The sequence below is a fragment of the Ovis aries genome, chromosome 6 (genome assembly GCF_016772045.2).
Source record: "Ovis aries strain OAR_USU_Benz2616 breed Rambouillet chromosome 6, ARS-UI_Ramb_v3.0, whole genome shotgun sequence".
Lineage (NCBI taxonomy): Eukaryota > Metazoa > Chordata > Mammalia > Artiodactyla > Bovidae > Ovis > Ovis aries.
This window is the reverse complement of record NC_056059.1, coordinates 62,129,073-62,146,294: the sequence shown is the minus strand read 5'-3', so window position 1 is coordinate 62,146,294 and position 17,222 is coordinate 62,129,073. Positions and strand designations below refer to the sequence as shown.

General features: G+C 39.6%; 1 protein-coding gene across 8 annotated transcripts in view; it reads left to right on the top strand.

The window, feature by feature from the left end:
• Window positions 1-17,222, top strand: part of ATP8A1 (ATPase phospholipid transporting 8A1) — a 232,344-nt gene that overhangs the window by 36,137 nt on the left and 178,985 nt on the right. For all 8 annotated transcript variants that reach the window (XM_042251351.2, XM_042251349.2, XM_060417595.1 and 5 more), the window contains one exon: window positions 5,446-5,491. In XM_042251351.2, coding sequence (XP_042107285.1) covers window positions 5,446-5,491 — 46 coding nt within the window. The remainder of the gene's footprint in view (window positions 1-5,445; window positions 5,492-17,222) is intronic.

The window sequence follows — 17,222 nt, the reverse complement described above, 5'->3', positions numbered from 1 at the left end:
TTTTTTTTTAACTAGTTCTCAGTTTCCTTTTATTAAAGGAAAGTAACAGCAAATTTGCTATTTTTATTATTTTGTAGTAGTAAAGAAAAGGGGAAGTAAGTCAGTTTCCCCTTGATAAAATAAGTTGCCCAAGATAAAATTAGGCTTTTCTTTTTCCTCTGTTTCACCATTATTTTAGCTATTTCAGTTGAGGAAGCTAGTGGTTTGTTTTTTTTTTTTTTCCTATGCCCTTTAAATACATTGGCTGTCTGAAATGACCATCTGTCAAGCCTTAGGCAAGTCAGATGGTAAAATGAGGAAAGGCTGAGACATTCTTTAGAAAGCTCCAATGTAAAGTTGTACAAATATTGATATTATTTTGTAAAGAATCAAATTGGGATCTCATGAAGAACACATGAGCTGTAGCATTGTTAGGCCAATTAGAAATGGGTCAACTGACCACAGAGATCAGCAGCCTCTAAAACGTCCAAGTATCTAGGAGTACAGACAGAGGTTGTATGTGTGCGTGCGCCTGCGTATAAACCATCATGATCTCTAGTTGAAAATGGCTTACTTACTGTGACCACTAGCTGAAGATTCATGAGACTCTCTTCTTGCCTGTATCATTCTGCGCAGTCTTACACTCCTTGACTTGCACTTGGCGGTCCTTGAGAATTGGTCTTTAATACAGTTGTCTTTCTTTGCCCTCCCCTTTCTTCCTCTGTTTAGCCTAATTTTCATTGAGTACCTCTTATTTGCTAGGTATTGTGCTGTTGTTTTTGCTTTTTTTTCATTTAATTCCTTCAGTGACTTTGAAAGCTAGATTTTAGCTTCATTTTAAAGTTCAAAAAGCCAAAGCTTAGAGAGGTGTGTAACTTGTGCAAGAAACTGTTAAAATCGGAATTCCATCCTATCCTATGCTTTTCCTCTGTATTAGTGTGGTGAGTCACCAACAATAATAACATTTATTTAGCTTCAGGGAGATGGAGGAGACATGGGTTCAGTCCCTAAGCTGGGAAGATCTCCTGGAGGAGGAAATGGCAATCCACTCCAGTATTCTTGCCTGAAGAATGCCATGGACAGAGGAGCCTGGCAGGTGATGGTCCAGGGGATCACAGAGAGTCTAGCATGACAGAGCCTACACTACAGACATTACCTCCTTCGAAAGATTAACGCTATTTTATAGATTAGGGAGAGGAGGCACAGAGGGGTAGGGTAACTTGCTCAGGGTCACAGGGCTAACAGCTGAGACTGTCAGAAATCAAATAAGACAGTTTGATTCCAACGAGGTCTTCCTTATAATCACTGCTATAAGCTACTTTTCCTTTTTTTTCCCCCTCTTTTCTCTAGAAAAACTGCAAGTTCTCTAGCTAGTGTTTCTAGTATCCCTTTCTATGAAAATATGTGGTAAATAAAATGGTAGGCAAGAAATCTGTTTGCTTGTTTTTAACAGAACTCTTATTGGCATAGCATAATAATTGGGTACTCTTGGGAAGCAGCTAACCAGGCAATTCCTGAAAGGTGTAATAATAGTTTTGTGGGCAAAAAGAGCCTCATGTGAAGTAGTTTTCCAGTAAAAGCATTTTTAAGAAATTGACTAAAAATGTTCTGTAGGAGTGGTTTAATAAGTTTATATCAACCTGTAAAGTAATAGGAAGATTGAAGTGTTACTTTCTAGAGAAGGAAAAGCAATCAAATAATAGTCTAGATAGTTGGACAGAGTATCTTTATCAGTAATTATTAATACATTCATTTGTTCATTCATTCAGCAAAAATGTATGAAGCAGTGCTTAGATGCCAGGCATTCATTAGGATTTGTATTCGGATGTGTTAAACTTTTGCTGCAGTGATAAATCGTGTCCCAAATGTCAGTGTCTTTAACATAAGTTGATTTTTCATGTACTTGAAAACACTGCAGGTTTTTGTCCAGGAGGAAGGCAGGGAGGGAAGCCCACTGTTCATGTAGCCACTTAGGAACGCAGCTGAATCAGGGCTCTGCTTTGGGGGGTATCAGTGGTCACCAGAGCAGAGGAGGACAGAGAACAGAGGGCCTCACTTCTTGTACATTTTGGCCCAGAAATGGTACATATCTCGTCTGCTTACAGCATGATATTAGAACAATATACGGCAAAAGGGAGCTGTAATCTCAGTGTCCGTAGATATTTGTGGTTGTTTAGTCACTAAGTCATTTTCGACTTTTGAGACCCCATGGACTGCAGCCTGCCAGGCTCCTCTGTCCATGGGATTTTTCAAGCAAGAATACTGCAGTGGGTTGCCATTTCCTCTTCCAGAGGATCGTCCCAACCCAGGGATCCAGCCCACATCTCAAACCTGCATGTTCTGCATTGCAGGTGGATTCTTTACCGCTGAGCCACCAGGTAAGCCCTGCCATGGAGACAGAGGAGAACTAGATATTGGGCTTCCCTGGTAGCTCAGCTGATAAAGAATCCACCTGCCATGCAAGAGACTCCAGTTTGATTCCTGTGTCCGGAAGATCCCCTGGAGAAGGGAATGGCTATGCACTCCAGCATTCTTGCCTAGAAAACTCCATGGACAGAGAAGCCTGGCAGCCTGCAGTTCATGAGTTCCCAAGAAGTTGGAAATGACTGGCAATTAACGCTTTTGTTAACAGTTACTATGAAAACAAAGTATCTTAGGTTAAGTGGTGTTGTAAAGATAAAGAAATATAGAAAAATGAACTCAATGTATATTTAAGAATAAAATTGACAAGATATTACCATCTGACATTCTGCATATCCTACTTGTTTTATTACTGCTTCATCTCCAACCACTAGTGTGTAAGCTCCCTGAGTGCAAGAGTTTTGTCTTTTCTTCATTGCCATATCAGCAGTAGTGATAGCATCTGACACAGTGCTTTGCCAACATTTATTGAATGAAGAAATAGATTGCATGGGAATGAAAAGCAAAGAAAGTACTTATGAATCGCAAGTTCCTGGTTTGTGTAAGTGGCTGCTATATGGTTCCATATCTGAGACAAGTAGCAAGTCTTGTTTTGCTGCTTGGGATAAAATCAGATTGCCCTTTAGACGTAGTCTGAGATGCACTTAAGACTGTCTTAAAGGAAACTATCAAGGAATCTAACCTTCTGGAGCTCAGATAAGAGTCTTGACTGGTATGTTTGATAATGATTATCATTGAAATTATAGTTATAAATGAGCTGAGAGAGTATTGAGGGAGAAGCAGAGAAGGCAGGGAGTAAGCCTTGAGGAAATCCATCACTTAGAGCTAAAGAAGAAAGCAAAACCAATACAATATTGTAAAGTAAAGAAAAAATATTAATAATAAATAAAAATAAAAAAGAAGAAAGGGCCAAGATGCAAGTAGAGGACCTGGGCTTGATGTCTAAAGACATGCCTTGTGAAGGAAGGGTTCCCAGAATGAAGGGGTGGTCAGCACTGCATACTTAGGTACCGTAAAGTTCATGACACAGTTTATACAGTACAGCTTATAGGAGCACTGTCAATCAAATATTGATAATATTAAATCATTCACTAGTTCTTAGTGATATTAAATGAATTCTGATTACAACACAATAGAGGTATTTTAATTTAAGGAATAGCTATATACATTTCTTCCAAACTAAGTTTTAAAATAGGATCTTCTTTGGAAACAAAGATACTTTCTTTTTGTAGTAATATGATTAGAATCTATCTGGGTTGGATCCTTACGTATATTCAACACAACTATGTCTCAACAAGTAACCTAATTTATTGTGTGGTCGGAAGGTTGAGGAAGGAGAGGCTCATGTATAAGAATTCTCTGCAGATGGAAAGTAATATTCAAGATCTCCTTAAGTTTCACTAAGATTAAATTTCCAGTTTAAGTGGAATGTTTCATTAATTAGCTTTTATTTGTCTCCCTCAGTTGGAAATCTAACCATTGTCTGTCATAGATGTGCATTGTTTTGAAAATATTGGCACCACCTTCAAATATCTAAATTTCCCTTGGACTATTATTTTGGGCCAAAATTTATTTTGGGTTGCTTCCTAATTTTCTAAGATCATTTTTAACAACAACAAAAAAGAGTAAGTATTTTATAGTTTTATCAATCATAAAATATTCTCCACTGATGGTGTAACGTTAACAGAACTTTAAAAATTTATTTGAGAACATTTGCTGTCAAATCATGCGCTTACTTTTGGAAGCAATAACTTGTCTATTTAAAGTCTGCATTATGACACTTACTAGCAAGTGTTTTATTATGGGAGAGAATTGTAGTGTGTTCCCACATGTGGATGTGGCAAGAATCATTTTCAGCAAGCCTTCCGCAGAGGCGTTCTGAATGCCCAATTTGCATTTTGCGCAGTTCAGTGGCTGATTGTTTGGATGAACTGAGCTCACACTGCCAGCTATTATGCTGCTCCTCGTGAGCATTGCTGGGTCTAGGAGTGCTCATCTACAGGCCCAGGCTTTTGTCTGGAAAAATGTTTTCATTTGTGCCCTGTGAGTCCAAAAATCATGTTTTTTCTTAACTCATTTGTTTTGCATTCATGCCAACCCACCTTGTGATCAAATATGGGTAGCTAAACCTGACGGTTTGGGCTTTATATGATCGAATCTTTGAGCTCAGAGTCAGTTACGCTTAACACTTCTGCAGCATCAGCAGAGGCATCTGTGTTATACTCAGTGCTATGAGTTTAGACAGAAGCCCTGGAAAAACTCTTGTTGAACTGTAGAGAAGTTAGCCTCCCTGACCACTCAGATTCTCACCTTTCTCTGACCTTCCTTTTCTCTGACTGCCATACAGTCTTGCCTTCAGTGGCTCTTCAGATTCACCCACCTAGATGTAGACTAACTCACTCGTTTAATGCTCAATTTTTTTGTGCTTTGGGAGGAAAGAAAAGGAGATTCAGTGACTTCTGAAGGTGGGGGAGGGGCTGTTGGGACCAGTGGGTAGAGGCAGTGTTGTGCCAATGGTAGATGTGTTGGTTCTCGTTGTTGACAGACATTGACACATCATTAAATTATAGAGGATGTGCTCAGCCTAATTAGATAATGAATTTCACAAGAAACTGAAAATATTTTGGTATCATTGTTCAGTGGTAGTTATTAACAGATAATTCTCTTGGGCAGTCTTCCTGTTAAGTCAGTTATTTAAGCAAAAGTCTAAATCAGTCTTTTAGCTCTGTCTTTTCTAATACATTAAAATTTTAATCTTACTTGTGCAATAATGTAAGGTCTTATTGAGGTCACACACCTGTACTCCTAGAAAGGGAATAAAGATACTATGGATTACACTTTGCATTTTCAAATCCCCACATACTCTGATTGTTCCCATCACCGTACTCTGGGCTTACTTATAAAATTGATATGGGTGTGAAAGGATAAAAGCCTTGAGAAACGTAAGTTTAAAGGGAAAAGATCTGACTTTTGTTACAGGTGCTATCTTGGTTTGTTAATCTCATCCACTTTTTCACAGTTTTTGTTTTTGGTTTTAAACTTTAGAAACGACATAAAGCTGATAATGCGGTGAACAAGAAGCAGACGCAAGGTAGGAGTTTTACATATTGTTTCTTGTATCTGTCAAAAACACTCATGGTGATACCTACCAATCACTTCAATTAAACGTAATTCAACTGAGAACACTGTGTATCTCTCAAGTTTTGCTTTGTAGTGTTTATTAGCTTGACACTTAAGTTCACCTTAGAGTGATTTACAGGGGTAATGTAATATTTTTGGAAAGTAAAGTTTTTAATACATTTAGGTGCCTCAGAGAAATGTACTCATAAGTCCTGTCCATAAAATCTGCAGTTGTTTTATCAGTGTTAAATGCTACAAAATGTGTGTGTGTGTGTGTGTGTGTATAAGATCTATAGATGTTACTTTAGAGAAGATTTATATAAAATAGTCAGGTGTGATGTTACTTGGCTAAAAGGCATGTTGGAAGCACTTTGAGTTATCCTGTACTTACAGGTGATAAATGCTTCAGAAATAAGTAGAACCAAGCCAGCTTCTGGGAAGCACATGGCATACTGATGTGGCTCTGTACTGTGGGTCTCATTTTGATGGAGTCGAAACCCAGATGACCTTTAACAGAAGCAAATAGATCACTGTTGCTTTCAATTAAAAAAAAAAAATTACCCAGGGACGTATGAAACAGACATCTTACCCCATCCCTGAGCTTTCCCCATCTGAGAATATCATCTCTCTCTGAAGTTCCCTGTTGTGGTGAGGATCAGCCATGTCTGCCAAAATTAGCTGGTAATTAAAAATAGTATTTTTATACAGCTGTGATTTTTTGTAGATTTCTGTCAAAATGCCTTATTTCTCTTCTCACCACCTACCAAAGGAATTATCTGCTTATAGTTGATGCATTCGAAGATGATACATTTATTAAAGCATTGCCTAAGAAGTTAAACATTTATTGAGATTATACTTATTATTGGACACATGAAAAACTATAAGATGGGAACTCTGTAAAGGTGAAAAATGATCTTGTGTGGAAAATGAAGGGTTCGCATTACGTGATCCCTAGATTTTTGTAACAAATAATGATTTCTGTGTCAAATGCTTTACAGCTTCAAAAGCAGGAGAGAGAATTGTGGGGTAACTTGAGCTAGATCTTGAATTTGGGGAAAAGTTTGGATAAACAGAGGCACTTGGGAAGGGCATTGCCTGTTGTGCTGAGTGAGGAAGGAAGAAGAGAGGTGTTCTGAACAGAGATGAAGACAGCTGTTGGGTTGCTTTGTGGAACCACTGCTAGAGTGCCAGATGGAGAAAGAACATTCATAGCAAAGGGAAGCAAAGACATGATCAGAAAGGTTGTTGTTGTTCTTCAGTCTTTAAATCCTGTCGGATTCTTTGTGACCCCGTGGACTATAGCATGCTAGGCTCCTCCGTTCTCCACTGTCTCCTGGAGTTTGCTCAAATTCACATCCATTCGGTTGGTGATGCTGTCTGACCACGTCATCCTCTGCCATCCCCTTCTTATCTTCCCTTCAGTCTTTCTAATCACCAGGGTCTTTTCCAGTGAGTTGGATCTTCTCATCAGGTGGCCAACATACTGAGAAAAGTAGGTTAAATTTACAGGGTCTTGAGTGCAAAGCCAGGGGATTCCAACTTTTCTTATGTATACTGAGTAGCTGGAGAAAGTTTACAAGCCAAGAAGAGGAAAGATAAATATGCAGATTAAAGTTGGAGAGCAGAATGTCATTCAATAGGGGGCTGTTAGAAGCCTGAGGATTAAGCTACTCTAGGAGTTTAGTCAGAGAAGGACAGCCATAGATATTGAAAAGGGGAAAAAGCTCACGTTTCAGGGGTGGGTATTTTTTGCAATGGGCAGTTTTTGCATTTGTTGTCATGTTACTCAGAAAGTTCAGCAACAGCTTTTAAACCAGAAATATTTAACTGTTTTTTCCAGTGCATAATGTATCCTATGGCAGAGGGGTCATAATCTCAGTTAATTATTTTCAAGCCTTGGCCCAAGAATTCAACATTGTATAGTTGGAGAGTAGCTATCATAGCTGCTGCTTTAGGCTACCACACCCTGTACTGATCAGTTCTCTGATTTTCCAGGTACTTGCCTACTACCAAAAAAATTCCCTTTTGCCTACTAATCAGGAAAAATACTCTGTCTTAGTTAATATTCTTGGTTCACCTATTCATTCTGGATTAATAGGATTAACTCTGTAGGTTAAAAGTGAGAGGAAAGGCTTCTATAGTAGCCCCTTCGTGTCAAAAAGAAAATATTAAGGCTTACATATGGGCTTCCCAGGTGGTGCTAGTGGTAAAGAAACCTGCCTGCAATGCAGAAGACATAAGAGACGTGGGTTTGATCCCTGGGTCAAGAAGATTCCCTTGGAGTAGGGCCTGGCAACCCACTCCAGTATTCTTGCCTGGAGAATGGACAGAGGAGCCTGGCAGGCTACAGTCCATAGGGTTGCAAAGAGTCAGACACGGCTGAAGCGACTTAGCATGTACTCAGGGCTTACATATAAAAACCATTTTAAGTCAGCAGAATACTTGGAAAGCCCATATCCAAGAAATTATGGTCTTTAATTTGACTTGAATATTTTCTAAGAGAATTGTCTCCATTTTTTTTTCTTTGCCCAGTTTGAATATTGGTCATCTTTGACTTTGAAATTGATCAGAGTTAACAGAAACGTTTGAGTAGGATACCACTTGCTGTCAGAGGACTCAAATTACTTTATATGAAAGCCATCTGTTATTAGGCCAGACTGAAATTCGATTTGCCTTCCTGAGTTGAAAGGCAGGAATGGATGTAGGAGTGGGAAGGGAGTTATTTTTTACAGATAATTTTTGACAGACATTTGAAGTATTTAATTTCATTTTCTCCGTGTTTACCACGACCATGTAATGTATAAGAGGACATCTTTCCCTCAGATCCAAATATTAATCTTTATATATTCTTAGCAAAATCAATATTTTCTCTCCTTAGTTTGCATTGAGGCAACAGAGGTGACAGGTTCCCTCTGTCATTCCCTAGTGACTTCAGAAACACAAATCCATGATTTCATTTACAACATTTCCAGCCATTTAACTGTGGCCTGATACCTATCTGATGCCTCATTTTCACCAGTGAATGAACTCAAGCAGGGATTAAATTCTAGATTCTGCAGAGGGCAGGTCTTCTTCATCTTTGTGTCCCCACATCTCTAGCCCAGGGGCCCATCCTTAAAAGGTGCTCTGTGTGAGTAAAGGAACCACTCTCTCTTTAGATACTTCAGTACAGATAAGGAAGCAAGAAGAAACTAGGAATGAAAGGAGCCTCCTTGAAAATTCATTATCTAGGCTGTGAGCAAAGTGGAAAGCCATATTTTCAAAACACTGTGTCCCAGACTGTTTCGCAGGCACTGATGAAAAACTACTCTGGTGGAAGTTCTTGCTGTCTCTTTACTTTGTCTGTTGAAGTTATGCCGTTATTTCACTCTGCTCAGTCTCCTGTGAGCACAGTGCTGTTTCCACTTATCACTTCCGTTGCCCAAAGCCACAGAGCACTGCCTTATTCGGGATTACCCGGTTTCCCTGACATCTACACTTACCTTTGTTTTCTCTGATTTCTTCCTCAGTATTTGAACTCACAGTACCTGATGTACCCTATTCCATGTTTACATACACTTGGGAGCCAGTCTCTCATTGTAGATCCTTAATTGGATTTTCTTGGCCAAATTTAGTGCTGCAGAAATTTGTAAATGATACATTTGTAATTATCATCATAATCTGTATATTGAAACCAGTCCCTATAAGAATTTGCTCTGGTGGTTGAGCCAGTTCTCTTTTTAAACTGTAAGCATATGCTTTTATTTTTTTGTGGGAAACTACTATAGCTGGCATGCCAGTATTTCAAGTGGAATGACAGTTTCACATAAAATCATGATAAAGAGGCCTGGGAAGGGATGGAGATCTAAATAATTAAAATGAAATAAGCCTCTTAAGGAAGTAGATTTGCTATTTTAAAATCCCAGGTTTGGATATCTTTCCTGAAGGATGGTGTGCATACAGTCTGCAGGCGAGAATGTCTGGGAGATGCCTGTGACATCTGGTATCAGCCTATCAGTCATCTGATTGGATGCTGCTTTTGAATGAGGGTCACCATTACTACTGTTAGTTTGTTTTCATACCTCATTTTATTAGTAGGTATTAATAGCTATTGGATTAGAATAAATCTTTAATAAAGCAGTTTTGCTTTATTTTAATTTAATGGAGAAAAAGACAACAGCAATTTCTTTTTAACTAGGCACATAGCTAAAAATTAGATTTCATCTCCAGCTGCTGCATTCTTCCCCGGAGCCACATCTGCCTCTTCAGAAGTGGAGTTGAGCAGGTGGCAGCTGATAACCCCTAGCAGGCTACATCCCTACAGAGCACATAGTTGCTTATCTCCTACTGGAAGCTATTTCATCTTTAAAATCCTTTATGAAAAAGACATTCAGTTGGTGTGGGTTGAATTTGTTTTAGGTTGTTACGGCTGTGGTGACCTACTACCAGGGCTAAATCCATCTGGTTGAGTTCAACTTCGTGCTAAGGGATTTAAAATAGCACCATTTTCCTGGCTTCTGCAAAAAGCCAGTGTGCAGCTTTTTTGTCTCGCTGGAGGCATCTGCGTGTCTGATCCATCCCTAAGTCTGGACCTGTAATCTGCCATGTGTACATAAGTTACCTATAAATAGTTCACAGATGATATTGTTTCCATGAGCTTAAAATGTGGACTTAAAAATTGAGCACTATTTTTCAAAGAATGTTTTCAGATATCTCTAAGATTGTTAATATCTTCAAATTAAAATTTAAACATTTTAGGATTTTATAAATTGAACTTGTTAGATATTTCCAACAGAAGCTCAGGTTGAAAAGGATGTATTTATCTGGGGGGAAGTACAGCCCTAGATTGGCTTTCATTTGTCCCAGAAATAAAAGTTGCACACCAAGAAACAAAAAACCCACTGAGGAAATTGAGGGCCATAGATAAAGTGAAAGGAAAAAAACAGGTGTGACTCCAGGTTAGACTGTTTATTATTTCACTTCAGTAAGTCTTACTGAATATCTGCCTTGTGTAAGACCCAGTGCAGAAAATGCAGAAAGAAATCAGGCTTTGTGGCTGACCTACAGGAAATTAGAATCTGGTAGGGAAGGTAAGATGCTCACTGATATTACAATACAAGATAGAAAAACTAATAAAGGCCAAATGAAAGAGGTGGCGATTTAGAAATGTCACATGCAAGGTTCATAAAGACAAGTGGCCTTTCAGTGAGCAGAGCTGTTGGGATGGTTGTAGGGGTGATCCAGGAGAAAATGGGGAGGCGTGAGTTATATTCTGGGAATAGCAAATAGAGTTGTCCTTCAGTATCCATTGGGGATTGGTTCCAGGACCCCCACGATACCATATCCAATGCTCAAGTCCCTTATACAAAATGACATGGTGAGTCTCAGATGTAGAACCCAAGGAAATGGCAGTGGGCAGGGCTGAATGTAATCTCTTTACACTATAGCATAGGATACATGACAGGGAGCAGTGGGGACAGGAATGGGGAGACAAGATAGAATCATAATTTGGAGGCTTTTGAAAACCAGAGTGAAGAACTTAAAGAGAATTACTGAAAGGGATGGCTAGGTTCCCAGTCATACTTTTGAACAAAGAAGGTGACAGACAGCTGTATGGGGAGGGGTGGTATGAGACCCAAAAGGAGACTGACTTTTAATTAGGGAAGAGGAATAGGGAGGTGTTGATGAGAAGTCAAAGGGAAATACACAATGGATAGGTCCAACTGGACTTGCTACCAGAGGGGAAACCCCATCAAACACCAAGTGCTGCTGAATTAGTAGCGGACTGGGACAGTGATACCCACTAAAACGAGCATTTAAGAAGTCCGAAGATAGGTAAACAACAAGAATTTACGGTGTAGCACAGGGAATTACAGTCAATATCTTATAGTAACATATAATGAAATATAATCTGAAAAAAAAAACTGAATCACTGTACTCTATACCTGAAACTAATGCAGTATTGTAAGTCAGATATGCTTGAGTTAAAAAAAAGTCACAGTTCTTAACTGGAGTTCTAGTTCTAAACTGGAGAGTAACCAGGGAGTCCGTGAGAACCGAAGCCTGGCTACAGGGAAGGGTGGAATGAATGATTGGCAAAGTGAAGGGAGATTTTTCTTTCAAGGAATTTCTCAGTTATGTGAAGGAAAATGCAAATGATTCATAACTCTAGGCAGGATTGGGGAAAACATTTTGAGCAAAGGAGGTTCCAGTGAGTCAGTTCTCCACATCAGGTGGCCAAAGTATTAGAGCTTTGGCTTCAGCTTCAGTCCTTCCAATGAATATTCAGGGTTGATTTACTTTAGGATTGACTGATTTGATCTCTTTACTGTCCAAGGGACTCTCAAGAGTCTTCTCCAATTCCACAGTTCAAAGCATCAGTTCTTTGGCTCTCAGCCTTCTTTATGGTCTAGCTCTTACATCCATTCATGACTACTGGAAAAACCATAGCTTTGACTATACAGACTTTGTCGGCAAAGTGATGTCTTTGCTTTTTAATATGCCGTCTAGGTTTCTCATAGGTTTTCTTCCAAGGAGCAAGTGTCTTTTAATTTAATGGCTGCTGTCACCCTCTGCCATGATTTTGGAGCCCAAGAAAATAAAATCTGCCACTGTTTCTGCTTTTTCCTTATCTATAAGCAAGTTGATAAAAGTCGTATCAATTAGTTTCTCTAAAAAGAATATGGATGAGAGTGGAACTCAAAAAGTTCCCTTTGTCCTTTGTGTCAATACACTCCAAACAGGTTGTTGCTTCCTTTGACCTTTCTAGGCAAGTTTAAGCAGGAGACTTTTGTGCATTTGCCAGGTTGTGCCACAAGAGGTTTTTGCCTTCAAGTCATCTTTGTAAGTAAGGGTCTACGCAGTGAATGAATTGATGCTTTAATTTGTGTATGTTGGTTTTCCTTCTCTGCCCAGTTCAAAACCATCAGCTCAGCAGCACTTTTTCCCTTCTCAGTGCATTAAAGCTCCTCTTCAGTGGTAACTCCCGAAATGGAGTTGCAGCATGCTGCCTTTGCTGTGGGTGTGGTTCCTCTATTTTCTGTGACGGTGGTAGTGCCCATTGTCCCCTTGGATAACTTGCCTTTTGTTACCTGCTTCAAGAAGTGGCTTGATTGCCCAGGAATAGCAGGCACCCCATGATACCCCGGTGACTCTTTCTCCAACAGTCCTTGTGGTAGACCAGTTAGATGGCTGCGGTAAGGGCTTCTCTCACCAGTTAGGTGAGCCGGCACCTGTACCTGCACAACATGTTGATCAAGTCCTGAAAGATGGACAGTTTCTCCAGAGCCTTTGATTAGAGAATGCCCAAGGGACTGTAACAGAATGTTTTCATTTCAGAAAAGACAGCCCATTACAACAAAAGCTGTTAAGTAGCATCCTGCTCAGTAAAATCAGGTGACATTTGAGGTGTTTGTTTAAAATCTGAGCTCTGCCATGCATATTGTCAGACTAATTAATTAGCCCATGTGGAAATTATAGCAGGTGTGTTTGGGGAACTGCTGAGAGGTGGAAGAGGTTTGCATTTAAAAGAATGAGTTGTTGTAGCATCATGAGACAGGCCATTGGCATAATTCTGTCCTAGCTTGTTCGCAGTCCCCTTCACCAGGCATCACTGGTCATCTCCACGACTCACTGTCTCTAGGGTTATAAAGTAAGTTTACTTTGGGCTCAGGAAAGCTGAAAGCTCAGCCAAGGACCCAGCGTCACTTCTTGCTTCCTCTAAACCTGCCTAGAGCTGGGTCAGAGGAGGTCAGTGATTAAAAATAACTAGGCTGCTGTTTCAGTCACCAGCCTATACATGTGATATGGTTTATTTTCATTGTTCTGTGGTTGGATTTTAGGAACCAGTTCAGAAGTAAAGACAGTAATGAATTGTGACTGACTTTTGTACTCAGCCAGTATTCAAGCCTTAAATTGTACAGAAACCTTTGCTATATTGTGAGCTGTGATTTTTAACTTCACCAGAATTCTGTGTTGTTCGTTATATCCTAAAATGGGTCTAGCCTCAAGTTTGAAGAAACTGTGCATCCAGCCTTCATTTCTGTATTCCAGTTTTGTATGCAAGAACAAATGAAATTAGGGGTAAAATATAGAAAGGGTAGAAACATCCCAGGGTCTAAAAAGCCTCCAGGTGATGCTGATGATATAGGTCTCTGGACCAGTTGTTGAGTACCCAGGTTCTGTACTACACCCAAAGATGTGTTTCTCTACCTAGTTAGAATTCTAAGTCAGTGTAGGACATTAAGGTAATTTACAATTGTATTAATCCAGTCCACTGTAACTTTCAGAATAAATACCGAATGCTCATCAGATTGACAAAATTCAAATGACTGATAACAATTTGTGTTTGTCTAAGTTTATTGTCAGTGGAACTTTTTTTTTTTTTAATTAATTTATTTATTTTTATTTATTTTTTTTTTAAATTTTAAAATCTTTAATTCTTACATGCATTCCCAAACATGAACCCCCCTCCCACTTCCCTCCCCATAACATCTTTCTGGGTCATCCCCGTGCACCAGCCCCAAGCATGCTGCATCCTGCGTCAGACATAGACTGGCGATTCAATTCACATGATAGTATACATGTTAGAATGGCATTCTCCCAAATCATCCCACCCTCTCCCTCTCCCTCTGAGTTCAAAAGTCCGTTATACACATCTGTGTCTCTTTCCCTGTCTTGCATACAGGGTCGTCACTGCCATCTTCCTAAATTCCATATATATGTGTTAGTATACTGTATTGGTGTTTTTCTTTCTGGCTTACTTCACTCTGTATAATCGGCTCCAGTTTCATCCATCTCAACAGAACTGATTCAAATGAATTCTTTTTAACGGCTGAGTAATACTCCATTGTGTATATGTACCACAGCTTTCTTATCCATTCATCTGCTGATGGACATCTAGGTTGTTTCCATGTCCTGGCTATTATAAACAGTGCTGTGATGAACATTGGGGTACATGTGTCTCTTTCAATTCTGGTTTCCTCGGTGTGTATGCCCAGCAGTGGGATTGCTGGGTCATAAGGTAGTTCTATTTGCAATTTTTTAAGGAATCTCCACACTGTTCTCCATAGTGGCTGTACTAGTTTGCATTCCCACCAACAGTGTAGGAGGGTTCCCTTTTCTCCACACCCTCTCCAGCATTTATTGCTTGCAGATATTGCTAATGATGGTATAGATTGCAGTAGGAATGAATCTGGTTGCATCTGATAAAAAAGTACAAACATAAATACCCTAGAGCCAGTAGTGCTCCTTTGGGAATCCTATAGGAGACAATCATGTAAAGATATTTCAGTGTTGTTTGAGGTGGCAGAAAAAGCAAAAGTCAGAGTTTCCATTGAGAGGAGGATAGTTGAATACACTATGATATAGTTGTTATGTAAAAGAGTTGTTTCACAGCTGGGCTGAAATAGCTCTCTGCTCATCTCAGGGATACCTGGAATTGTGATGCTGCAACTTGGCCAAGAGACGGACAAGATGGACCAATTGGTGAATTATAAGGTGCTTTGCAGGGTTTGAAACTCCCTGGGGTACCCAAAACTTGCTTCTCTGCTGGGTTTAAGGATGTATATAGAGTGGTAGCTTAACTGAGTTGTAACTTACCTGGTTTAACCTGTAACATAATCTGACTTGTCTAATTGATGAAGTGAAATTAAGTCGCTCAGTCATGTCCGACTCTTTGCGACCCTGTGGACTGTAGCCCACCAGGCTCCTCCGTCCATGGGATTCTCCAGGTAAGAATGCTGGAGTGGGTTGCCATTTCCTTCTCCAGGGAATCTTCCCGACCCAGGGATCAAACCCAGGTCTCCCACATTGCAGGCAGATGCTTTAACCTCTGACCCACCAGGGGGTATAAAAGATCCCCTAGAAACATCTTCCCAGGCTTCCCTGAAGTTAAGATTTATCCTACATATCATGGAGCTTAAATCCATGTCCTCAGTGAATGAGAAAAAACCCTGTGCCTAGAAGTATCTTAGGCTCCTGATGCTTGCCTGGGCTTTTAAGCTACCATTCTTTTTCCAGCTGTACCACATCCTATAGTTTGATTAAAACTTTTCTTGAATGCACCCTGTGGAGTCTTGTGAGTCTGTTCAAATTATCAATCCATTTGTAACAGATGCAAAGATACAAGGGATTATTTTTCAAAAAATAGACTGTCTCCGTGCTTTGTTCTGAAAGTATATGTTAAGTGGAAAACCAGGTTGCAGAGAAATACATTTTCTGAAAAGAGAGAAAATAAGCATGCATATGGCTGTGCTTGTCTAGAGGAAAGTACTTGAGGATGCATCAGTTAGCGTTCTTTACCTTGAGAAAGTGGCATGAGATGAGGAGAGAAGTTCAACTTTTCATTTTATATACCTCCAGTTGGCTTGGATAGTAATACATTGATTCTGTGATTTGGTAGAAAACATTATCAACTGAGTTTGTATTTAAAAGTTTCTCAGGTGTGTCAGTTTTTGTAGTAAGACATATTTTCCAGTGTGTCTCCAGTGATGAATAGAGAGGAACCATTTGGATGGAGAGGAGGAAGGAAGAGGGTAGGCGGATGTACTGTTCTGGTAGAGGCAGGCATTCCCTATGAGATGGTAGAACTGGCTGGTTTATAGAGGGAAGGTGCTGCAGAAGGGTCAGGTAGAGGGGTCGAGGATGTAGATGGGCTCGAATGTACATGGAGAAACCATCCACGCAAGGTTGAAGGGGATGAGTATTTGGGGAGGATGGAGAACTGAAGCAGATTCACATGGTTTTCCAGGTTTCCATGAAAGTGGCCACGCTTCTAACCTCCCTGGTGGAGCAGACTCCCTGGCATGGTCTGCTGAGTTTGGCGAGCCTGTTGTGACTCTTCCAGCCTGTAAGGGGAACCCAGTGGAGTGGTTCAGAGCTATTTTGGGATGTGAGCTGACAAACCTCTTCCAAGTGGCAGCACTTCAAGGAGGGTTAGTTAAGTTACAGAGCTGAGGGGTGGCACAAAGCTGACATCAGAGGACGTTCCTTTCCCAAACACACAGGAACATTAGTGCATCTACTGGTTGCCTAACCATTTCCAGCTGCTCGCGTTGGAATCATTTTAGGAACTTCTGAAGCTGAGAAGGTTATTTTAAGCAAATGTTTAAATAGTTCATTGGCATCATTTTATGTAGCTGTTTGTTATTGAGTTATAATTCATATACTGTAAAACTTATTATTTTCAAGTGTACAGTTCAGTGTTTTTAATATATTCACAGCATTATGCATCCATCACCACTATCTGATTCCAGAGTATTTCCATCACCTCAAAAAGAAACCCCAGACTTATAAACAGTCAGTCCCCATTGCCCTCTTCTATGAGCCCCTGACAACCACTAATATACTATCTATCTCTATGGATTTCTCTTCTCTGGGCGTTTTACATAAAGGGGATCATACAATAGGTAGCCTTTTGTGTCTGGCTTATCTTCAGGAGTCATCCAGTTGTCACGTGTATCAACACTCCATTCCTTTTATATGACTGAATAATCTTCCATTGTGTGGATATACCCCTCTTGTTTATTTTTTTTATTTTTTTATTTTTTTGGCTACAACAAGAATTTATGGTAAATTTTAGAAATAGATAATCCAGGGTTAGTAATGTTGAATTTAAAAAATGCACAATGTGCGATTTGCTAGTTAAGTTTTTTTTTAGATGAAATTATGAAATTTATTTAGAAACATAATATATTTAGAAATAAAAATATATTCATTTAGAA